The 22,172-nt window shown below is 49.6% G+C and overlaps 3 protein-coding genes across 7 annotated transcripts in view; 1 reads left to right on the forward strand and 2 right to left on the reverse strand.

Moving 5' to 3' along the window:
- The window catches only part of LOC122388399 (actin cytoskeleton-regulatory complex protein PAN1-like), a 63,061-nt gene extending 60,287 nt beyond the window's left edge, over positions 1-2,774 (reverse strand). Inside the window, exons 1-2 of one of the 3 annotated variants that reach the window (XM_043379440.1) lie at positions 2,363-2,774; positions 1,806-1,853 (exon numbers count right to left, since the gene is read on the reverse strand). The gene's annotated coding sequence lies outside the window, so the exon portion shown is untranslated. The remainder of the gene's footprint in view (positions 1-1,805; positions 1,854-2,362) is intronic. The other 2 variants (XM_043379441.1, XM_043379447.1) reach the window with 2 other exon arrangements.
- A 185-nt stretch (positions 2,775-2,959) lies between these two features.
- On the forward strand, positions 2,960-11,606 carry LOC122388400 (14-3-3 protein zeta-like). Of its 3 annotated transcripts, none has more exons than XM_043379450.1 (7): positions 2,960-3,455; positions 5,812-5,916; positions 8,786-8,982; positions 9,180-9,303; positions 9,526-9,689; positions 10,352-10,468; positions 10,742-11,606. In XM_043379450.1, the coding sequence occupies exons 2-7, from the start codon at positions 5,814-5,816 to the stop codon at positions 10,778-10,780; spliced, it is 744 nt and encodes a 247-aa protein (XP_043235385.1). In that variant the 5' UTR covers positions 2,960-3,455; positions 5,812-5,813; the 3' UTR covers positions 10,781-11,606. The 3 variants fall into 3 exon arrangements, with proteins under 3 accessions (XP_043235385.1, XP_043235383.1, XP_043235384.1); XM_043379448.1 differs by lacking the exon at positions 9,526-9,689 and adding an exon at positions 9,747-9,910 and having other exon boundaries at positions 3,298-3,455; XM_043379449.1 differs by having other exon boundaries at positions 3,348-3,454; positions 5,808-5,916.
- A 3,750-nt stretch (positions 11,607-15,356) lies between these two features.
- LOC122388401 lies at positions 15,357-18,951 on the reverse strand. Its single transcript, XM_043379451.1, has 5 exons — positions 18,809-18,951; positions 18,112-18,270; positions 17,664-17,857; positions 16,722-16,863; positions 15,357-16,365 (listed from the first exon to the last, which is right to left on the reverse strand). The coding sequence occupies exons 1-5, from the start codon at positions 18,944-18,946 to the stop codon at positions 15,925-15,927; spliced, it is 1,074 nt and encodes a 357-aa protein (XP_043235386.1). The 5' UTR covers positions 18,947-18,951; the 3' UTR covers positions 15,357-15,924.
- Between the last annotated feature and the right edge of the window lie 3,221 nt (positions 18,952-22,172).

The following is a 22,172-nucleotide window of genomic DNA, read 5'->3' on the forward strand; positions in this document are numbered from 1 at the left end:
TGTGGGAGATGCCGCGGCAGCAATGCGCCCCATTACGTGTCTTAGCTGCGGGGACTTAGCCAGCAGACTAAACATGTTTTGAAAAACAAATAGTTACGAATGGAAACAATGGTCCATGGGACCTCCCGGTTTCCGAGAGGGCTACCGGAGAGCAATAGGGCACGCGGAATAGGCTCCTCAATCGCCCGGTTCCGAACAGCTAACTCATGCTTGTCTGTACTTACAAGACAGGCGAGCAGGAATGCTTTTGAGGTTCGGCCACTACAGTCTCTCAGGCTGGATCCGCCATCATTGGAGGGCTGTCCGTAGGCATGTTCCCAAATAAGACACCAATTTAAAGGCTAAGGTAATAATAACAACATTAGCGACCTTCGGTACCACCGTTCGCGGCCACTGAAGCCTAGCACCAATGAAAGCTGCCGATAGCAGTGGCCAGCAGCAGGTAGAAAGTAGATAGTCCATTCACAGCCCAGCAGGTAGGATTCAGCCACATTGACCACCAGCTCATGGGGACGATCAAACACTCCAGGGCCGTCGGACAGAGACCGGTGGTTATCAGCACAGACCAGTCGCCAGACCATAGTCTGGTTGTGCACAGTCATACAGCATCGCTTATCGCAGCCATTAACACAAACTAGCAGCCAGAACAAAATGCGAGTCACAACCAAAGAGCGCCAATTGCTGTTCATGCGGACAACATCCCCCAGCACCAGGAGCTAACCACGACTATAACTCACCATCGCCGCATCTCGTTCCATCGCTATAGTCTGTTCCATATCAAGCTTGCAGTCGGAGTTTCTTGGGCAGATCGCTCCTCCGCTCAAGAATTTGCGTCTTAAAATGTAAGAGCTGTATATACAGAAATCACGCACTGCTTTCAGCAAAGCACTTCGGCTGCAAGCTTGAAACGGAACAGAGTATAGCCGATACTGTAGTTAGTGTGTCATCCCTCACCGATCCCGGCCAGACATCCGGAGCACCACTGCCCACCATAGGGCGGTATGGGTCGACGGGACGCTGGGAGCGGGGTTCAAGGCGCGAGCCCGGTAACGGCGCATCCCTCTGACGACCCTCCCCAGGCTCCAGCCGGTCTCTACATGGATCCAGCTGTTGCCGCCTCTCCCAGCCATCCAGAAAGTGAATAGGGCGCCACACGACGGCGTAAAAATGGCACCCGAAGGCCTCAAAATGCTGGCAGATGGGTTGAGATCAGTTGACAGCTCTCAGCTACTTCCTTAGGTACCCCTAAGTCCTTGCATCTAACTGTAAAATCATTTAGTAGTTCCTCCTCATGCATTGTGATGCTTGAAAAAATGCACCATGAAATGAAATACAACACAACCTGAATATGAGCCTAATGAATAAGTATCTAATCATAATGAACATGCAACATTGCTATTAACAAACTCAAAAAGCAAAATTGAGTAGACAAGATGACACTGACACATAAATGTTTGTTTCCAACTGTTGCAAGGATACATTCTGCTCTGTTTACCATGGTTTTCAATTAAGTACCTAAGCATTTTTGCAGCCAAATACTATCTGCAGAGTCAATTGAAAAATAAATTTGCAGATGTCATGCCTGCCAATAAACTGCTACACAAGCAATCACTAATTATTTACAAAGTGGCATGCAGGGTGAAAAACAATCAAGCCAACTTTAAAAATATATGCACCGGGTTTGGATTCAAATAAATCTTCATGGAATGGCCTTTATAATGGATCCTCTATAATAACCATTTGGTTGCACAGTCAATCTATTTACTACAAGGTGAAGGGCACAAGACAGTGGCAAAATTTCTCACCTGAAGTTTAGGCAGCAGGACATTCATTTCCAAATTGGCCAAGTTTTCCTGGAAACATGAGTGGTTTGTTTGTTTATTAAGGCTGAAGCAGACTCTTCCCATATTCAGTAAATCACATGCAAGAGCCTATTCAAATACATCATAGTTCTGCCTGCATCAATCACATGCAGGAGGTGCGTGCGATTGATGCGAGCGTGCTTCCATGTATTTGAATAGGCTCTCGCATGCGCATGTGATTTCCTGAATGCAGAAGTCAGTTTCGACAGTCATATCATAGGCATATCCCATATGAATTTAATTCAGGTGGCAAAAAATTAGCGAAATGGTGATGCCTTCATTTGCAGTAAACCTCACAACTACCATAAAAGTGACACATTGACATGCCATAGCATTGAATCGAGGTACAAACTAAACCATAAAATACAATAGCAAGACATTGATATCAGTGGCCAATGATCAATTGGAATCAGAATAGATGACGCCCTGTTGCTGTAGACTGCAATTTCAATGCTGGTGCAGGTGACCAACAGACGCGCCTCTTCCTCTTCTCAACCTACCTTCGACAATGTTGATGTGCTCAGACTGGTTAAAAAATAGCTACAAACTAAAAGCGCGTAAATGCATCAATCGGAACCTACCACGACGGGATATAGTTTGAACATCGCAACCAAATATACCATCTTGTTCTTGTTCTTGTTGGATTAGGGCGCGTGCAAAATACACTACAATTAGCACCAACATTTCATAAAATCATCTTCGTCACATTTCATGTTGTTTGTTTGTTTTGGTAGTTCAGCAGAAAGCATGTATTTGTAACAGATGCGCCATGAATGAATAAACTTATTTGTTTTTGAGAAAATACGACAGGAATGTATTCCATATGGTAAACAAACATTTCCTTTGGAAAATTGAGTTGCAACAAGTGTTTTCATTCAAATGTTTGATATCTTTTTCACATTTTCATTCATGAAACAACAATAACCCGGTTTACATAGGGTTTGTTGCAAGCTTATATCTCCGTCCGTGATGTTGCAAAAGATGCCAATGGTGCATAACAATTTACAAAATGATCCCCTCTAAATATTTGAAGAACACTGCATCGAAATTATCGCCAAATTAACGAGCTAGAGCCTCGTCAAATATGCTATGTAAACCGGGTTAATATCGAAAAGTATAACTGAGGCACCTTGCTGGCGAAAAAGTAACAAACTATAAACCATTTCTTGGAAATAATTTGTACACGCAAAATTTGACAAAAAACAAAATTTGTTGGTTTGAAAATTGATGAAAGATATAATTATTATCTTTCATGCAAAGTACATGCCTATTTCCGAAATGGACTGCAAAGCTTTTTAAAATGCGATAATTTTTCTGCCTGTTATTCCTGATCTAAAATATTATAAATATTTCTAAAAGACTTATTTAAAAAAATGTAAAAAGCAATGTGTAAAAAATTAGCGAACTAATCATCTACTGAATCAAAATACAGTAAAGTTGCTCAGTTGAGTGAGCGCCTTCCGCTGAAGATCCTTCACGAACTTCTGTCGGCCCGGCAGTCTCGTTCAAGGCGCGCGTGGCTGTTGGGTGCATTTCCGGGACTCTCGTGCGTCAAAAAAGCGTTCCCTGGCCGTGCTTGGATTCAATAAACAGGTTGGTTGTTATTGCGAGTGTTTCATAAACCGGTGTACTCTAAACCGACTCCTCTTTGGCGGGTTGTGCTGCTCATTTTGCGCCGGGCCGGGAATCTTCCCAGTCCCGTGAAGGTGTGGCACCGTTGAAACAGTGCGGCTGTGGGTTATGCGTTGGTCCGCCTATTATTTCTTTGCAGCTGCTGGAGATAAAGTCTTCGCGTCAGAACGTCCTGTGTGCATGCTTTATATTAAGAGTTATGTTAAAAGCTGTGAATGGCGCGAATTGTTTAGTTCATGACCCAAGTTTTTGTGTCAATATCCTTTGCTTTAGATTTTGTCAATTTCCATTGTCTAGCAGATGGTAATGATGAACTGGTGTTGTTTTTGTAGTGGATTTGAAGATACTGCAATATTTTAGCAGAAAATAATGATCCATCAGGCAAACTTTAAATTACAAACTTGTGGTGATTACTTATAGTGCAAAATTGACATCAAAATTTGTACTCTACCATTTAGTTCACTAGTTCAAAGGCTGAGTACTTAGGTTTTGGATTGGCTTAAGCAGCAGACAAGCAATCTTCAAAATAGGGGTTAAATTGGTGACACCCACTTATGCTAGAAATCAAAATGTATTTTTCCCTTACAGGATGTATTAGATATAGGAGGATTAGTGGTTTGGGTCCAATGATTTCTTGATTGACTGCTTTGATCTGACATTTGTGCTGGATGTAGTCTACAATTTATGGGTATGAAGTAGTAAGTGTTCCTCATCAGAAAAAGGGTTTCAGATTGCAGTTTATGTTGGAAATGTGTTTTAGTTGCACAATGAAAAGTGGGGTCAGTAACATACAAAGAAGTTATGACTATTAAACCCATGCTATAGGACAGGGAAGTTCAGTTTGTATTGGTTCATGGGATGATTGACATGAAATGCACAGCTTTGTGCCAATGTTTGAATGCATCCTGTTTTGTGCCAATGTTTGATGACTTAACTTCAGGATAAGCAGATAACATTGAGCTGTTGAACCCCATTTGTCTTGTTTGGCAATGCCTTGGTCCTGGGATGAAGAAGCTCCTCAGACATCAGCATGAAAGTAAAAGATAGTAAAATCAGTCTAGTCATTTACCAGACTAAGCACTAAAACACTGAGTAGCAGTGATGTTTAAAATTGGTTTTAAAAGGCAACCAATTCACATTTTTGGGCAGGGTTAGGAACCAATACTGTGAGTAAATAACACATTGCCAATATGTTTGGATGGAATACTTAGGATGGCATTTGTTTGCAATTGATTTGATGAGCCTTAATTGCACCCACTGAGAGGCAAGTTAGAAAGCCTTTCTGTAAGCAGCTGGATAGACACATGTTAATGTGACAGCTGGCAGTTCAGCGCCATCAGTTCAGCTCATTCTGGAATGCTGATGTTTGTGATTAAATGAAATCCATGATAAAGTAGTGCCACCCAATGCATTTAATTGAGTTTTGGTCAGACATTCTGTAAGTTGTAACAGTTCTCGACCCTAGAGATGCTATGGGCCTGTTTCAGTGCCTCCAGAGAGCGTTCCAGCGCCTCCAGAAAGCTCGCCAAAGCTTCAGAAACCTCCAGTAGCCTCCAGAAAAAAAGGACTTTTGACTGATATTTTACAACTTGAATGTAATGAAAATTACATTGCTATAATTTTGCTAATCTTTCTTACTACAATTGAAAACAAACTTTGCGTTTCAAGGCCGGAGAACAATCGTCATTCTTTCGGTATTTGTGACGCCAATCTCCAGAAATCTCCAGTCAAGAGTTTCTATTGGAGGTGGTGGAACAGGCCCTATGTCCAGTCCTAGAACCATAAGTCTGCAACAGATTCCTGTGACAGTCTTCAACCAAGAGATATCATGCTCAGTCCCACAAGTCAGTGGCAGATCTGACCCCCTGAAAAGTGTGCATCGGTTGGCCCGCGCTCATTGACCAGGTTTTCTGGTAACCGGCGATGAATGGTCTCCCTGTTCCGGGAGGACCGTGTCGCCATCTGTGAGCGGCACAGTAAACTTTGCTGCTGTACGGGACCGGGTGCGCCGCGAGCGTAGTGTCCCCGGGTAGCCGGCCTGTGGGCGTGCTACGAGCTCCGTTAGCAGACGTTAGGGCCATGGTCTGATTACTAACTCGAACTTAATTTAGATAATGGACAGTGAAGCAGGGAAAATTGAACCATTTGTTCTATCAATCCATCGCTTATTCCAACCAACTGCTTGGCGGTACTGGGGGATATCCAGCAGTGACCGTTTATGCGTCAGCTGTGGTATACGGCTCAAATGGACTGGATGGATCGTGCGTTGTTGGTCATTGGTGTGACAGGTAACTGACGCCGCTCTCCCTCTCCGCAGAGATGGCCACCGACAAGGACGAGCTGGTGCAGCGGGCCAAGCTGGCCGAGCAGGCCGAGCGCTACGACGACATGGCCGCCGCCATGAAGAGCGTCACAGAAACAAGTGAGTAGGCCTTAGACAGGGTCGCATCTGTGCTGAGTGGTTACTGCCCACTAGCTCGGCTAGGTAGGTCGTGGACTCGTTGAGTCGCTCCGACGCACTATACAGGCCTTTTCTGGAGATTGGTGACGGCTAGTGGGGACCGACTGAGGTGACTGCTGAATGAAAGCGCCGAATAGGCTCCTCGATTGTGTTCAGCCCGTGCGGCGGCATTATTTCATGATCGGATGGTGCAGGCCAGAGCCTGAGCGGAAAGGTTTGCGTAGCTCAGACTCGACTTGCAGAGGTTTCCCACGGGCAAGGTATTTAGCTATTCAAAATGTATCGTATATGTAATGTAAAATGTATAGCTATTCAAAATATTTATAGCTATGTCCTTGTCGTCCTTGTCGGTGGCCATATGTATAGCTATTTAACATGTAAATAGTCCACGTGGGTGTCCGTCTCCCGGGCTGACGGATGGTCAGGGCCCCGTTCGATCCGCTTCCATGCCGTTCATTTTCCCACAGCGGGGGTGGCCCGCGGTCAGTGGCAGTGGTCGCGTTACAAAGTCTGTTCGGGGTGAACTATGCTGAGCTTATTTGAGCACGTCAAACATTCGGCGAAATCCCGCCGTGCACGTGTAACTTTCGGATACGGATATCGGCACACGGGATTTGTAAATGCGCTGCGCAGATGGGGTTTGGAAGGCATTCCATACAAAACATATAAGCTGCTGCCCTTGATCACGTACTTGCGGAATGTTTGGACAATTCCATATGGGCGGTACCATAGAAGGACCTTGTTGAACCATTTATCAACTTTAAATCTTCAAGCGGGGCTGGCAAATGAACCAGGCTTATGGGATTGCCTATACACAGAACTTTTGTCATAGAATATGTTCACCAGTTTGTTATTTCGCTCATCTTCAAAAGAAAATGTATGTCGCGTGATATGACTTAAAAAGGGTTGAATGCCGCCGTTTTCAATCTTCGTTGGACGGAACGTGATGCTGGCGGTGCAAAAGAAAAAAGAAATGTTTGGTTACTTGGATCCAGACATGTGCATGGATCCGAGAAAATAGATCTGGGATCTGATCTCGGATCAGACAGGAGTAGATCTAGCCCTAATTTATCGAGGGATCCGTAGGGATCACAGATCCGAGTCTCATTTTTGCTTGTGATCTAGTGAGAGCATAGATCCTCACTTATTTTTCGTCAACACAGAAATCCCCCAAAACACTTGTAACTCACAAACGTTCTCTTTTAGTGATCTCATGTGATTGCGCGTCATAATCCATAGTTTGTTAGCACTTGTTGACATAGCAACCCTTTTAAAATATGGTTCCAAATGTTGTGCATGGTGGGATCCACCTAGATCATAGACCCATGTTCTTGGTTTATCGTTAGATCGTTTGAGATCATAGATTCAAGGTTAATTTTTCACGCCGCATCCGACGGGATCATAGATCCTTACCTGCAGTTTGCTCCGAGATCCACTGGGATCGTAGTCGCTCGGATCCATGCACATGTCTGCTTGGATCCCAGGCAGATCATTCTGGAATGTAATAAGCGTTTGGCCAGTTGAACGCTCTCACGGCTTCTGCTTAGCTTCAGCCTAGCTTCAGCTTCAGCGGCGGGCCCTTAAGCCCCATTAAACCAACAACAACGGGCAGCGTCCATTTTGTTGTTGGTGAACGGTGTTTACCTTCGCTGAGTGCAGTAGGTAGCTCGTGGGCTGTTCAGTGCGTCCCCACTCCGCTTACGCTTACCACTGTCAATGCCATGACGTCAGCATCTCTGCTTCTTGCAGCATTCGCTGATGTTTCCGAGATATCACGATAAATTTTTGCTTCTCTACCAGGACAAATTGTTTTGTACGTCTAAAAAGCATTCACTGGTTACCAACGTTGTGCCAACCGCTTTCTGCTTAGTTACGATACAAAATGCGTTGTCGGCTGCCGAAGGATCGATAAATGCGAGTAGTGATGAACTTTTCCCGGTTCTACTCAATTTCGTCTAGTCTGATATGAGCGTTCTTGACATTACTGAGAAACAAAATTGGTAGCCGTTAGCGTGCTTCCTGATGATCGGCGTTTTTTGGCCTTGGGACCTGAAAGCCACGTGTTTCGTGCTGCCTACCGATGAGGCCGATAATCACCAGCCGGTAACTCACATGTATGTATATGGCAAAAGTGTTAGCAGCTTTGTGTCCTGTTACGGGAGGTTACTACCGAACCGTGATCAGGATCGGTCTAGTTATGACAGCGGAGCGACATCAATTCATTCAAAATTCTTCCATCACTTAGGAGCCACCGTATGTGGGCGTATCTATGTACTGAGCAGCCGAAGTGTCGGCCGTGGAAGGATGAGTGATGGTGTCCGCGCAAATGTGCCGCGTGTTCGAACGGGCCAGAACTAACGGGGAGGCTCAATTCATTCAATCGGTTTGACTCGTATACCGTATCTCTCATCTCGTAGCGTGTTATGGGCGTCGATGACCAATGCTGTTCGGCGTGCAGCATTGGTCATCCATCAGTTTCATGGGACTGATCCGAAACGTATTGACCTGTGATATGTTGAATTGTTTGTCACAAAGTTTGAGAGGGCCGGTCGTGCCACTGCGGGTCTGTCTTGCTGTAGGTGGCTCACATTGTCGCACATTATGAAAGCTTCATATGGGGCATTCGGTCGAGATCAAGATATGTTTACGATAAACTTGAACTCGTCATCCGGTCGGTGCAATTATGTGGATGGGTAGTCACATTGCTGCCTGAGATACAGTCATGCTCAAGTTGCTTGCACCCTATTCCCTAACCTATTGACCTGCTTTTGTCGCGCCACCCCTGGCCAGCTCGGGTCATTCGATTGACGTGAGGCCTGTCCGATTTCAGACAACGAGCTCAGTAACGAGGAGAGGAACCTGCTCTCTGTGGCCTACAAGAACGTGGTCGGCGCCCGGCGGAGTTCCTGGAGGGTCATCTCCAGCATCGAACAGAAAACAGAGGGCAGCGAAAAGAAACAGCAGATGGCCAAGGAGTACCGCGAAAAGGTCGAAAAGGAGCTCCGCGAAATCTGCAACGATGTCCTGGTACGTACTTCTAGCAGGAAGTGAAGGTAGTTGGAAGTGTGCGTTGACGACTGCGCTAGTGCGTTTGTGTTTTGATTTCAATTTGGGTGATGCTGGGTTCTTGATGCGTCTGGTGATCGCCTGTGCAGTGCCGCCATGTTCAGTTAGTCGATCTCGGTGGCAGAATACCGTAGTGACCGGCCGCTTCCTGTTTTCAGCACCTGCTGGACAAGTTCCTCATCCCCAAGGCCTCCGTGGCGGAGTCCCAGGTCTTCTACCTGAAGATGAAGGGAGATTACTTCAGGTACCTCGCAGAGGTCGCGACGGGAGACGCCCGCACCGGTGAGTGCCAAATCGTGAATCTGGTGTGGGGCACACACTGGAGAACGCGACCAAGTGTCTTGTCGCGTTGTTTTTTTGACGGGACATCCGGGTTTTATGTGATGTGTTGTAGAGTGTATAGACGCCGCTAGATTAGTTTTCTGGCGAAATGTTTTGATGACGAGTATCTGGTTATCTGTTAAATCCAACTTGCTCTAAATGTAACTGGTAACTTTTTTGCAGCCATTGTTGACGACTCTCAGAAAGCCTACCAAGATGCATTTGAGATCAGCAAGACCAAAATGCAGCCCACCCACCCCATCCGGCTCGGGTTGGCGCTCAACTTCTCAGTGTTCTACTATGAGATCCTCAACTCGCCCGAGAAGGCGTGTCAGTTGGCAAAACAGGTACTGACCCGTGACTACCGTGTGCCCAGTGTAATTATGTTCTCTCTTCTCTCTCAGCCGTTGTGAGCGACAGCCAGAAGGCCTATCAGGATGCGTTTGACATTGCCAAGGCCAAGATGCCCTCAACCCACCCTATCCGGCTGGGACTCGCCCTCAACTTTTCCGTTTTCTACTACGAAATCATAAATTCTCCCGATAGGGCTTGTCACTTGGCAAAGCAGGTATGGGCCACGTCGGTGGCGGTTTATGCAGTGCCTTTCTCTAATATCTAGTCCTCTAATTGTAGTCCGTAGCCTTCTGGACTAATGCTTCCCAAACTTTCAAGACTTCCTTTTGTTCTAGAGTATTTTTGGGCGTTGCCCGGTTTCCCAAATGCAACGTTTATTTTGTGCTGAGTGCACATGTGTGTGTGTGTGGCCGATTTGTAGTGCAGTCTCAGGGCTGCTGCATTCAACCAGAGTGTGTGGTGAGCCTGCTGTGTTTTACGACTAACAACCGTGGCCGTGGCAGTCTGCTAACATTGGTTTGCGGTTTATTTGTGCGTCCTGAGCGCAGACTGCGCCTCTCATGTGGTCCCGCGTGCTGTTGTCTTCAACGATTGTTGTCTCTCCGGCTGTCTCTCCGGATTGTTCAACTCGTTGACCCGTGCTCTCGTCTGGCAGGCCTTCGATGACGCGATCGCAGAGCTTGACACGTTAAGTGAAGACAGCTACAAAGACTCCACCCTCATCATGCAGTTGTTGAGGGACAACCTCACGTTGTGGACGTCAGATGCTCAGGTCAGTAACTCGACGTCGCCCACGGGAAGGGAATCAGGGTCAACTAAGAAAAACAAGGGAAATACTAGTAAAATAATTGTCACGTCATGGCCTCTTACATTTTTTTTTTTTTTGCCCCGTATGTCCACGCAGCCAATATCAACTTGTAATAGACAAAACCTGCGAATGGTTAGCTCGTGAGAGTGCTTTAAAGTTGAATTAAATGTGTGGCTGGTATCGGGCGCATTATCCTCAGTGAATGTCGCTAACTGATATGTTCTGTGTCGTTCGCAGGGTGAAGGTGACGAACAGCAAGAAGGTGGTGACAACTGATGAATTTAATTGAACTGTTGTGTGAACTATGTATTGAGCGTCCGGGCCGAGGCCCGCGCGCGCCCGAGCGTGAGCTTCTGGATCTACACGTCTGCTCCGCGCGCGCGCGCGTGTGCGCTTGGTACGACCTGATCAGGAATGCCCGCTTCGAGAGTGCTTTCTTTTGTAAAAGCTGGTTCAGCATGGGCAATGTGACACTGTTGGGTGGCGTGTCATGCGGCAGAATGTCGATTCAAAAGCATCCGAACCGGCCCAGTCCCGTGAGGCACGAGAGTACCTTCTGGCGCTGCCTCGTAGGTCATTCCAGTGCACCTATTATGTCAGTGTAAGTGATTGTGTTGCTAACATCTGCAAACTTTGCTCACAAGTTTTATAAGCCAGCAGAGATAGATAGTTGTTTTCTTACCAAAGTTTGCATGTTTTGTTCGTAACCTGCCGTTGATGTGTTTAGGAAGTCTTGCTTTACCGCGGGCTTTTTGAGGGCCAACGGCATGTGTCCAAATTGGGAAGCGTGACTATTCTTCGCCCAACTGTGAAAAGTACACTGGCACTGTGACCTCAAGCGAATGGTGTGAGCCATTCTGCGCAACTAGGGTTTTGCTGGGTCTCGCTGCAATCGATCAAACCGAGTCGGCTCTTGCTGCTGTTTGACCGAATCGAATGACTATCAGATGCCGTATATGTTATGTTGAATGTGAGGTGGTCGTCAAATATTTTGGCTCCAAATTAGCTGTTTCAATGCATCCTCTTGTTGGTTGTAATTCGTCCGATTCGTCACTACTCTGGTACCGGTATACAATAAAAACGCAAAATTCGTTGACTTTCACACCATGTGTTGGATGTGGCAGGAGTCACTTGTAATGCCGGATGTATGGCCAGTGGTTTGTCGGGAACGGCACGGGGTGGCCGGAGTTGCCGCAGAATTACGCCCCCTCCTGCCCCCTCATCCAGCCCCGTTAACGTACAGTGGATCTAGTTAGGATCTCCAGACGTAACTAGATGGCGTTGAGCCTTAGTCGAGTCCATGTCAAATTCAAGGGGAGGTCAGTACCGAGCTGGGCACGGTGGGGAGGTGGGGAGGGGCGAGGTCACGGTGCGGGTGACCTGTCAAACAGCCCCGGCGCAGCTAGGCGCTGCCGTAGGCAAAGGACGCATTCCAGCCGGCTCGCTGTTCCATATCTCGGTGGCGGGCCTGGCGGCCCGTAGCCTGGCTGCTTGGAGGGAAAGGATAAAGGCATGGGTTTGCCGTGGTCGGTTCATCTATTGTCACCTATATGACGCACTCAAAGTGCTGCATATGTGATGTTGGTAATGCATGATGCTATGGTATAGGTATTATTGTTGGTAATGATTGTGATGTTGGTAATGCAGCTGGCAGTGGAATACTAGCGAATGCTCCGAGCGCCGAATAGCTCAAGGGATTAAGATTCTAAATATAGCCTGAAATTTTCATTGAAGATAATTCCAGCACCAGAAATACCTATCCTTCACCAGTTTTGGACTGGCTGGTGTTTCTTGCGTAGAGCGCCTTTTGACAAATAATTGTCATGGCCGGCGATTTTTTTTTTTTTTTTTTGTATGACGGGTCACATCGGACTAAGGTCATTTAGTCGCTAAAAGGTGATGAGAAAAAGTGGACGAGTATCGCATTTGTGTGCATAAGGTTTCGTATTAAAAAAAAAAAAAATAAGCCAAAATAAGTTAAACAATAAACAAACTCATAAGAATATATGACCTGAAACTAGCTTCTGTTTTGTATGATCATGATTGGGTGTAAGACCCCGGTCCAGCCTGGTTCAACCCGGTCTAATGGGTGCTGGAAATGAGGCCGCTTTCTGGTCCAGGCGTTTTATTCTCCGGGCGGGTTAATCCCGTCCAGCGTTTAGCCTTTCGAGACCCACTCAGGGTCGCGGTTGTTTTTGCCGCGCGCCCCAGTCGAGATGCAAAGTTAATAGTCACACGAAGCTTATTTAGGGCCAGCCAAACCAGCCTAGTCTGGAGTCACTGTTAAATGTATGCATATAGATGAAAGAAAAAGGTTTTGTAGAATCGATTAGTTTCGAAGTCGTATATTCAGGGGCCTCAAATAAAGTTCGTGTGACTATCAACTTTGCATCTCGAATGGGCCGAGCGGCGAAAACAACCGCAGCTTTGAGAGGGTTCCGAAAGGCTAAGCGCTGGACGGGGCTAACCCACCCGGAGAATAAAACGCCGGGACCAGAAAGCGGCCTCATTTTCAGCACCTGGTTCGGCTCCCTCATTTACCTTCGGGCTTGGCCTCGTGACATTCACAGACGTCAGACATTCAACAAACAATTTTGGCGGAAACACTATCCAGCAAGCTGCGCAGGGGCGCAGGGTGACAGGTGTTCGTAGCCAGAGGTGAAAAAAAGCCTGCTACTCGCCTGCGTGCGTAGGCGACAGCCATAGGAATAAACAGACAGATTCGAGCATCTCAGTTGATGCATTTAAAGTAGATAACTAGGCCGTTTCCACTACAATCAGAGCTGTCTTCCCATAGAAGACCACTATGGACCACGGCACAAAAATTTAACAGCGTCATCTCTTTGTAGACAGCTGGGGCTGAAAAATCCCGCCGGTGCGACAGCCGGTGCGTTGTGAAGCGCCATAGACAACGCAGGAAAAACGGCGACAGCGCGACAGCTCGTCCCCGCTCGTCGCCGGTTGAGCGGAGGCGGGGACCGGCGCGGCCTTGGCCGCCGACGGAGTAGGGAGGGACCGGACGATGGGACGGGGGACGTCACATCTGGGCCACAACTGAGGCGAGGTCCATGACCATCGGTCCCAGAAACTTGGTAGGAGCGTTGATAATTGGTCTTGACTACTGAAGCAAAGATAAGTGAAGCAGTGACAACTGACAATCCTTTCGTGAGTTCTGATTGAACTGGATCAGGAAGCCAGGACGAGCTAGGAAGTCGATCAGAGCTATAGGTAAGTTTAATGATAGTGATTTATTTTTTGTTGTGTGACTACTGAAATGTGGTGTTGCGTTGTAATGCCCAGAGGCTGAAATTTGAAAGATCAGTTTTTTTCTAACCAGGGCTGCGGAGTCGATGGATTTACGGCGACTCCGACTCCGACTCCGACTCCGGCTTTCAAAAACCAACTCCGACTCCGACTCCGACTCCGGGCAGAAATGTCGACTCCGATCGACTCCAACTCCCGACTCCGACTCCGCACACCTGGCAGGGCTGCGGAGTCGACAGATTTTTGGTGACTCCGACTCCGACTCCGGCTGGGGTTTCCAATATCGACTCCGACTCCGACTCCGACTCCGACTCCGCAGCCCTGTTTCTAACATTCTAGCCTCATTTTCAAATGTACTTTTTAGGCCTCAAAGGTGATGAGAAAACGGCAAAAAAATGGTACCTACTGTTTCAAGATGACTTGTGAAAAATTGGCGACAGCTAGACATCGCGCAGGTGACAGCTTTTGAGTTTTATTCACCTCTGTTCGTAGCGTTGGGGCTGGGTGATCTGTGTGCCGAGTGCGATGTCGTGGGTTCGAGCCCCACACTGCTCTGGTTTTATCTAGACACTAGCCAAAACCTTCCCTTTTACTGCAATACTGACAAGCACGGTGATTTATCTTTCCCGATATCCTCTTAACAAAGTCAAAATTGTCGCACCCATATATTTATTTTAATGTTTTGCTGAGTTTCATGAATTTTCATTTTTTTATTTTTGGTCGTTTCTCTGGACCCATTTCAACTCGTGGTTCTTTTCGATCCGATAAAAAAAACCATCAAGGCTGAGCGTGCCAAATAATGAAAGAAATTATGCAACTGAATATAAATTTTAGAAAAGCCTTTCACATCATGCAAGGATCGACTGAAAGTATAGGTCCTAGATTTCAATTATGATTGGTTTACATTTTTGCTGCAAGTTTGAGGCGTTGCCTTTCGCTTACCCGTTTGTTTGAGATAGCTATTCCCTTCAGTCGCATTCTTGCTGGCTTCACATGAACAGGGTGTTGTTTCACCGGCGATCGCAGGACGCTGCTATTACTACGTGTCAAATTGGGTTTCCATGGAGACGTTAACAAGCCCATTGCTCCAACACTACCACAAGTGTGACGTCAGCAGATATCACCGGTGAAACACCACCCGGGATACCACCATACCTGAGGGAGCGCACCCGCAACCAGCATCCCCTCCCCTCAGCCGCGGCGCAGTGGCGGGCGGCCCACTCCCGGCGCTACGCACGCTCCACGCCGCGATAGCAGCGCGTCACCCCTCCCCCTCCCTCCTCCCTCCACAATGACCGGTGACCTCGCTCCCCCCGAGAGTTGGACTCGCCCTACCCCGACCGTAGCGCCACGTGGTGGCTCTGGAGATCTTAAATAGACCCACTGTACGTTTAGGGTAAAGGACAGGACAATGTAGGGTGAATAGCGGACGTGCACCGTGCCCGCGGGGGGGGGGGGGGGTGAGAACGAGGTCTACGTGAGTGAGACTACCCTTGCTCGTCTGTTGGTTGGTCCCAATAGGCTAGCAGATGCTGGATACAAAGATCCAGCGCTGCTGAATACAGCCCTTCCCTCGTGGTCGATTGGGTTAGTCTCGTGGGTTGTCATTTATTGCTTCATGCACAGAGCAAGGCAAGAGCGTAAAAACATCGCTGGTCGGATCTGGATGAATTCTCCCCAGATGCAAGTTATCAGTCTGCATTTCAAATAGGAATCCGTGAGCACAATAGCGATAAATCACCAGGCTGCTCCTAGCTCCTGTGTCTGGCTTCTGGCTGTCTCGTGTCTTAATCACTGTCGAATCGCTGTCATACTCAAGATGATGCTATCTGAATCGCTGACGTACTATTCCAGCTCCACCGCACGTGGGGCGACCCTCGACGAGGGACCTCGCGTTTAGCCCCCGATGTCCAGTGCCGTCAGCGCCACCTGTGAGCTGCTTACCCACTTACGTTTGACCAGGCGATGGCTGCGACCTCTGTGGTCACTGGTCAGGTCCGTTTGGGCGTAGGTAGTGGTACTCTCGCGGACTGCATTGCAGCGGAAGGTTGTAAACACCGCTGCACTGTTCTTACGGATGCATCACAGGAACCCTTAATATCATGAATGTCTCCATATTCTTGTCTGGGCTACAGTCTACGAATAAATCGCCATGCCTAGCTCGGCACCAGGTCGTTGAACTGGTTCTCGATAATCCACACGAGCGGAGCTTCCACGGCCTTCACGATGATCGTTTTCAGCATGCTGGGGAAGCTCTGCGCGCCCACGTTGAGGGCGTAGTCCATGCTGCCGAGCCCCTCTGCCCGGAAGGTCAGCTTGCCGAGGTCGACGTCCAGGTCGTCGATGCGCGGCCTCTCGCGGAGCGTCAGCACCTGCGCCAGCCGGGCGCGCAGCTTCAGACTGTCGACGCTGAACTTGACGAAGCCGCTGCGCTCGAGCAGGTTGAAGCCGCGCACGGTCCAGCGGTACTTGCCGGTGACGCGCTCGGTGCCGAGCGCCAGCGTGGCCTTGGCCGTCTGGTCGAGCACCCCGAGCGCCACGTCCCCGGAGCGCTTCAGGTTGCTGAGGCCGGTCAGCACGCCGTGGCTCAGCTCCACCTGACGGGGCGGCCGGGGTGCTAGTTAGGCTGGACTGCAACTCACGAGTGTGAGGCTAGGGCGTGGGTTACAATGGCCTTGAGTCGGTCACAGAGCTCCACGAATTCACAGCTGGCAATGGAACAGCGCGGGATCGCATTTATTGAGCTAGCGTCATGTGTGCTGGAACAATGCTACATATATTCGGTCAGGTATAAAAATGGTAGATTGCAAATGCCAGCACACAACGTTCGTGAACATATTACATAACAGCAATAATCTCACGCCACTGCATTTCTGTGCACTTTCCACACTACCCTGACTATCCAGGAACTATCCCGACCAGCGTACAGCACCCGTTTTTTATGTGTACTGACCTCCACGCCGGAGCTAGCCTGGCTGATGTCCGGCAGCGGCAGCGGGTCGTAGCCGGCCTGACGCACCCTCTTCCTGGCCTCCAGGACGGCCGAGTCGACCATGGCGAACGAGCCCGTCAGCATGCGCTCCTCATCGAGCTCCCTGGGCGGTGGGGAGAGGGTCAGATGGGGCAGTGTTGGCAGCAGCGGCGCGGAGGGGTCGGTCACTGTCAGGGGACATCCATCATTACGAGTTATTTGTACGTACCCACATTTACGATTTATGCTATATTATATTTTCTTTATTCTAAGTCATGCGGTCACTTACGCTCTGAATGCATAATATGCAGTTTCCTGAGCAATGAGCATGCACGGCATCTGTATAAGTTCCGTCGCATTAGTATTCCATTCACCTCCCCACTCTGCGAAGGCGGTGCGGTCGGAGGTTCTACATTGGCACACCAGCTCTGGTCCTGACAGCCCGCGAGTGGTGCTGCTTATCACAGAGGTAGCCATTTCCGCCTGCGTGTGCCTCGTCCCAGAGGGGGGGGGGGGCACGCGACACGGTACCTACACTGAGCGAGGTCCAGGGCAGGCCCCAGTCGCGTGCCAACATCGCTAATATATATCCGCTCTAGGAATGACCCAGAAGACTGCCGGTGGGTTTGTCACTGATTTTGGCTTGTGAGTGAGCTGGAAACAGCTGTGAACTCGCTGTTTGCGAGAAACTGACTGTAGCAAAATAATTAGACCCATGATGTAAATCACAAAGTCTTCGTGCATCTCTGATGCACCAACACGGAGGTAAGGGGTGCTGACTTGAGGTGCGGCCGGCAGCGGTTTATAAACTGACAGGTGGCGAGGGGTATATATGTAGTACCTAAGTACTGACTTGAGGTGCGGCCGGCGGCGGCGTTTTTAACTGACGCGGTGGCGCGGGGTAGGTAGCAGGTAGGTACTGACTTGACGTGCGGCTGACAGTGCCGCTCCAGGTAGCCGTTGACGCGGTCCAGGGTGCTCGGCTTGATGACGTCAAACAGGTACGGACCGAGCGCGCCAACGGCCGTCTGGACGGCGCCCTCCACCAGCAGCGGGCTGCCCAGGTCGGCATGGATCCGCGCATACGTCACCTCCACGTGACTGTGGCCCGAGTTCAGCTGGCGAGAGGAGAGGGACGGGGTCAGCTGTGGCAGGGGAGGGGCGGGGGTCAGCTGTGGAGACGGGCGCAGATACTTATCTTTAATCTTGGTTAGGTGCAGGAGTTAGCTGGAGAGAGGGGGGGGGCAGTGAGAGCAGAAATACAGAAACTAGGTTTTAGCTTTTTCGAGGCATTGGCATTGCTGTACTTCGTGTGGTCTGTGGTCCGTGACTGACCAGAGACGTCTTAAAATTCCCATCACGGCTCACTCACCCGAACGGTGCCGTTGCCGCAGACGTCCAGCAGGCCCCGCCCCCTGGCCGTGACGTCATACATGGAGATGGTAAAGTCGCCCTCCCAGGCGCGCCAGTAGTAATCGAGCACGTACTGGCCCAGGGTGGACAGCGCCGGAAACTGCAGCTCGTACGTGTACTGGGAACGGCGGCCGAGGGACGGTCACCACGCGGAACTGACCAGCACACGGGTGGTTCGAGGTCACGTCAGGGCTTCTGTTCGCAGCACACACTGTCTCCAATAACTAAAACCTATGGCGCTAATCCAATGTGTCGATTGGACCCCGCTGTCATGCAGAACAATCTACCGTCAGGCGCTAGCTCCTACTGCCATCTAGCGACAATTAATCCCCCTACGTTGATGTGTGCTATGTGGCACAGCCTACCTTCAGGCGCAGACTCGTACTGCCACCTAGCGGCGAATAATTCGTCACATGGATGTGAGTTGAGCGGCACAGCCTACTTTCGAATGCTGACGCGTGCTGCCATCTAGCGGCAAATAATTCGTATCACGTCAATGTGTTATGCGGTACAGCCTACCTTCAGGCGTTAACGCTAGTGACATCTAGTGACATAAATAGCACTCAAAGCTTATCTAGTATAGCATAGCGCAGACCCAAACAATGTGAGGCAGGTTCGGGCAGAGGACTCCAGTTTGGAGTAGCAATGCGACTGACCTCGTGCCCTTTCAGGTCGACCTGCACCAGTTTGACCTCGTAGTCGCGCATACCCGTCAGGACGATGTTGTTGAGTCGAAAGGTGGAGCCGAGGATCTCCTGTTCCAGCGAGGCCGGGACGGGCAGAGGGTCCTCCATGATACCACCTGGCGAGGAGAATCAGAGACAGTAGTTGGTAGGTAGCACTGCGACAGATCCCTGTGCTGGTCGAGAGTGGACGGTGCTAACCGCTAACTGCTAACCGAAGGCTCGGTGCTAATGAAGACGGGGATAGTTAGTGAGCATCTGCCAGCAAAGGCATTTTTCAGGAACCCGAAATAAGAGGTGGTCATGATTACAATAATAAAACAACAACAAACAATATTGCCGATCCGTTAGCACACGTTGTATTCCATCAGGAGGAACCTCACGAATGGATGCTGGGTACCGAAGGGTTTTTATAGTGACCTCCTGAATGCTGGCGAATGACATGTGTTACGCGTCGCAATCGATAAGAACATGCTAGATGTGGCATTATTGCCCCATTCAATAAAAAAAAAAAACACCCGCACTGGCCTACTGAACGCAGGACACTGAGGCTGCACATGGGAGGAAGACCTGGTGACATTCATTTCAAACACATACTTGACAGGTCACGCATTGTACACAGTGCAGTAAAAAAAAAAAACGCTCCCATCTCCATTCCCCTATTTGCTCCCTTTGCCCCCACGAGACAGGTATCTCGCTAGTTCAGGGTCAGACATAGGGTCACGGTCCAGGCCGGCAATAAACTGTGCCCGCATTTCCTGATAGAGCTCGCGATACTTTTTCAGAAGGTCTGTCGACCTAGGAAGCTGCTCCGTCTCTATCATCAGAGAAGGGGTTTCGGTATCTGTTAGGATCGTGGCGAGGTCGTTCACAGCAATATCGGAGCCTTTGTCGTCATGCGTATCGAGTAAGCATTCGTGGTCGTTCCTGTTTCTCGATTCACACGAGTTTTCACTGCCCCCAGCTTGCCAGTTGGTGTCGTCCTTGTCGTTGGGTTCGATGCTGCTTCCAGTTGTGTGGGCTGCTCCCATGAGGATTGACGTGGCGTTACCACGGAGCACGGCAAGCGACACTCGCTGAAAGAGGTACTCTGTAGCCCTCCTGTCGCCGCTTTCACGTGCTATTCGCCGACCTACGTCCTTCAAGAACTGGACAGTGGACTGTCCCAGTGAGCCACTCGTTTCGACGGCGATGGGCTGGAACTTGAAACGCCTTTCCAGCGCTCCATAGCGGCGCCTCTTCCGGCTTTCGGCGGCTTCTGCTGCAGCTCCTGCATGGACCGCCGATTTACCGATGATGTAGCTGGCGTATGTATCGACGCAGGTGCTATCCCATATAAGGCACTTGCCTTCGGTGAAGGGGAAGGTGGTCATCCCATCCGGGCGCCGGCCGTCGCCGCGATCAAGGCCTGTTGGTTCCAGCACTGATGGCATGCCTGCGCTGTGCAGGGCGCGTTTTATGACATCATTCAGCGCGGAGTGTCGCGGCAGACGGCCCGCACTCAGTTGGCAAGACAGCGAGTGCAGCCCCAGGGTGTCGACGGTGGATCCGCACCGGCAGCGGTGAGGAGCACATACCGGAGCGCCGACTCGAAGAGCAACAGCTACTCTGAGAGTTTCATGGTCGAGAAGTGTTCCGAGACTGGGCACAGGCAGTGCGTTCAGCCATGCACCGGAGTGCGGCTGCGCTGCTGCGTGAAGTCGGGCACGGTGTCTGTCATCGGGACTAGCCTCGAGCAGCTTCGCAGCTTCAGCGGCTGCCGCGGTTAGATCCCAAACGCGCTGCCGTCCCTGTTCGGAGGCGTGCGGGAGCTCGAGCCCAGTCTCCACTTTCCACCGTTGGTGCAACGATGTCTCGAGCCGATCGATGCTCTCTGCCATGCTGGGGATGATGTCCATGATCAGGGGAGCGGAGGATCTTAGCGATGCAATATATGCTGGAAGAGCTAAGTCAGAGACCCTCCGGATTCCAAGTCCACCCAGACTCACAGGTAGAGTAGCCTGTCGCCATGATTCACCTTGCAGTGCCACATTTGTGACAGCCGTGATGCCTTGCCGAACAAGCTCGTCAAAGATATTCGTATATGAAGAGGTAGTCCACCCAGTATATATTGGGACGATCAACCCTCGTTGACGAGTTTATCGGCGGTTGGACGCTGGCCTACGCTAAATAGTTTGGCCGATTCGGCTGACTATTCGTATGGTTGGGCGCACGCTACATCAGCGATTTTGCCGTTTATCTTGGTATCAGATCGATCAGCAGATCGACATGTTGACTGGGTGTAAGGAAAACAGAGGAGTTGTGTGCGCCGGCGCCGCAGCTGTCAATTTTCCAACCTCCCGATGCCTTCGGCTACCTATCTTCACATACTAAGTTATGTATATTTACCTGTATGTAAATTACCTTCTGGGTAGGTATGTAGAAGAATACCTGTGCACTAGTAAACATAAATTTTGCTGTCAGGGTACTGGTTCAGTTAAGTTCACTTTCAAGTCAGAGAATTCGTTTCAGCCGACCATCGCCGAGTCCTGATTATGTATTCCCCAGACCGGACCCACGTCCTATCGTTAGTGTTGCCGTGAGTCTGAGAGGCTCACAGCCGGGTCAGTGCTCGCCTCCACAGGCCGTTGTTCCCGCCCGGCCCGGCGGCCCGGCGGCTGACGGCGGGGCGGGGCGGGTCAGTTGTTTACAGCCCCATCAGGTGTACAGTTAGCGCATTCTTACCTACCGGTGGAGCGGGACCGCGGCCGGCTGACACCCACGCCAGAACGGGCCCTCCACCACCGCGCCGGTTACTCTTTGGACGGCCGAGACCGAGTCGGAATGGGAGCCGAGACGGTTCCGTGTGACTGGTGAAATAGGTGTTTTATTCAACATAAACATCTATTTTTTATATAAGTAATTACCTCACCTATTCAAGTCTAAATTAAGCGAACACAAAACTTCAAAATTAGAAATAAACAATACCATCACGCTCAACGTGTGTAGATAACCGCAGGTTGTTTGAAAAGACAAACACTATTCGTTAGAATTGTGTTTTTCTATTGAAAAACAACCGGAGCGGTCGTTCTCCGGGCTATGTTTTGCATGTCTGGCCGCGAATTGGGGCAACTTGCTACCTGCCCAAACTACTGCAACGATTTTCGTAAAAATTTCAGGGTATAGACTTTCGAAGGCGATCTAGCTGATGGCACCGGTCGCTACTCGCTCAGAATTCTTTTGCGCGTGGCACGTGCGTTTCCATTTTCCCATGTTTAGTCAATGGGGGTTTGGGGGTCTTTTTGCGCCATCGGGAATGGCGGAAAAACGAGCCAAGAAAGGGGTGGTTTTCATCCCA

The sequence above is a fragment of the Amphibalanus amphitrite genome, unplaced genomic scaffold (assembly GCF_019059575.1).
Source record: "Amphibalanus amphitrite isolate SeventyFive unplaced genomic scaffold, NRLGWU_Aamphi_draft 000320F_arrow, whole genome shotgun sequence".
Classification (NCBI taxonomy): domain Eukaryota; kingdom Metazoa; phylum Arthropoda; class Thecostraca; order Balanomorpha; family Balanidae; genus Amphibalanus; species Amphibalanus amphitrite.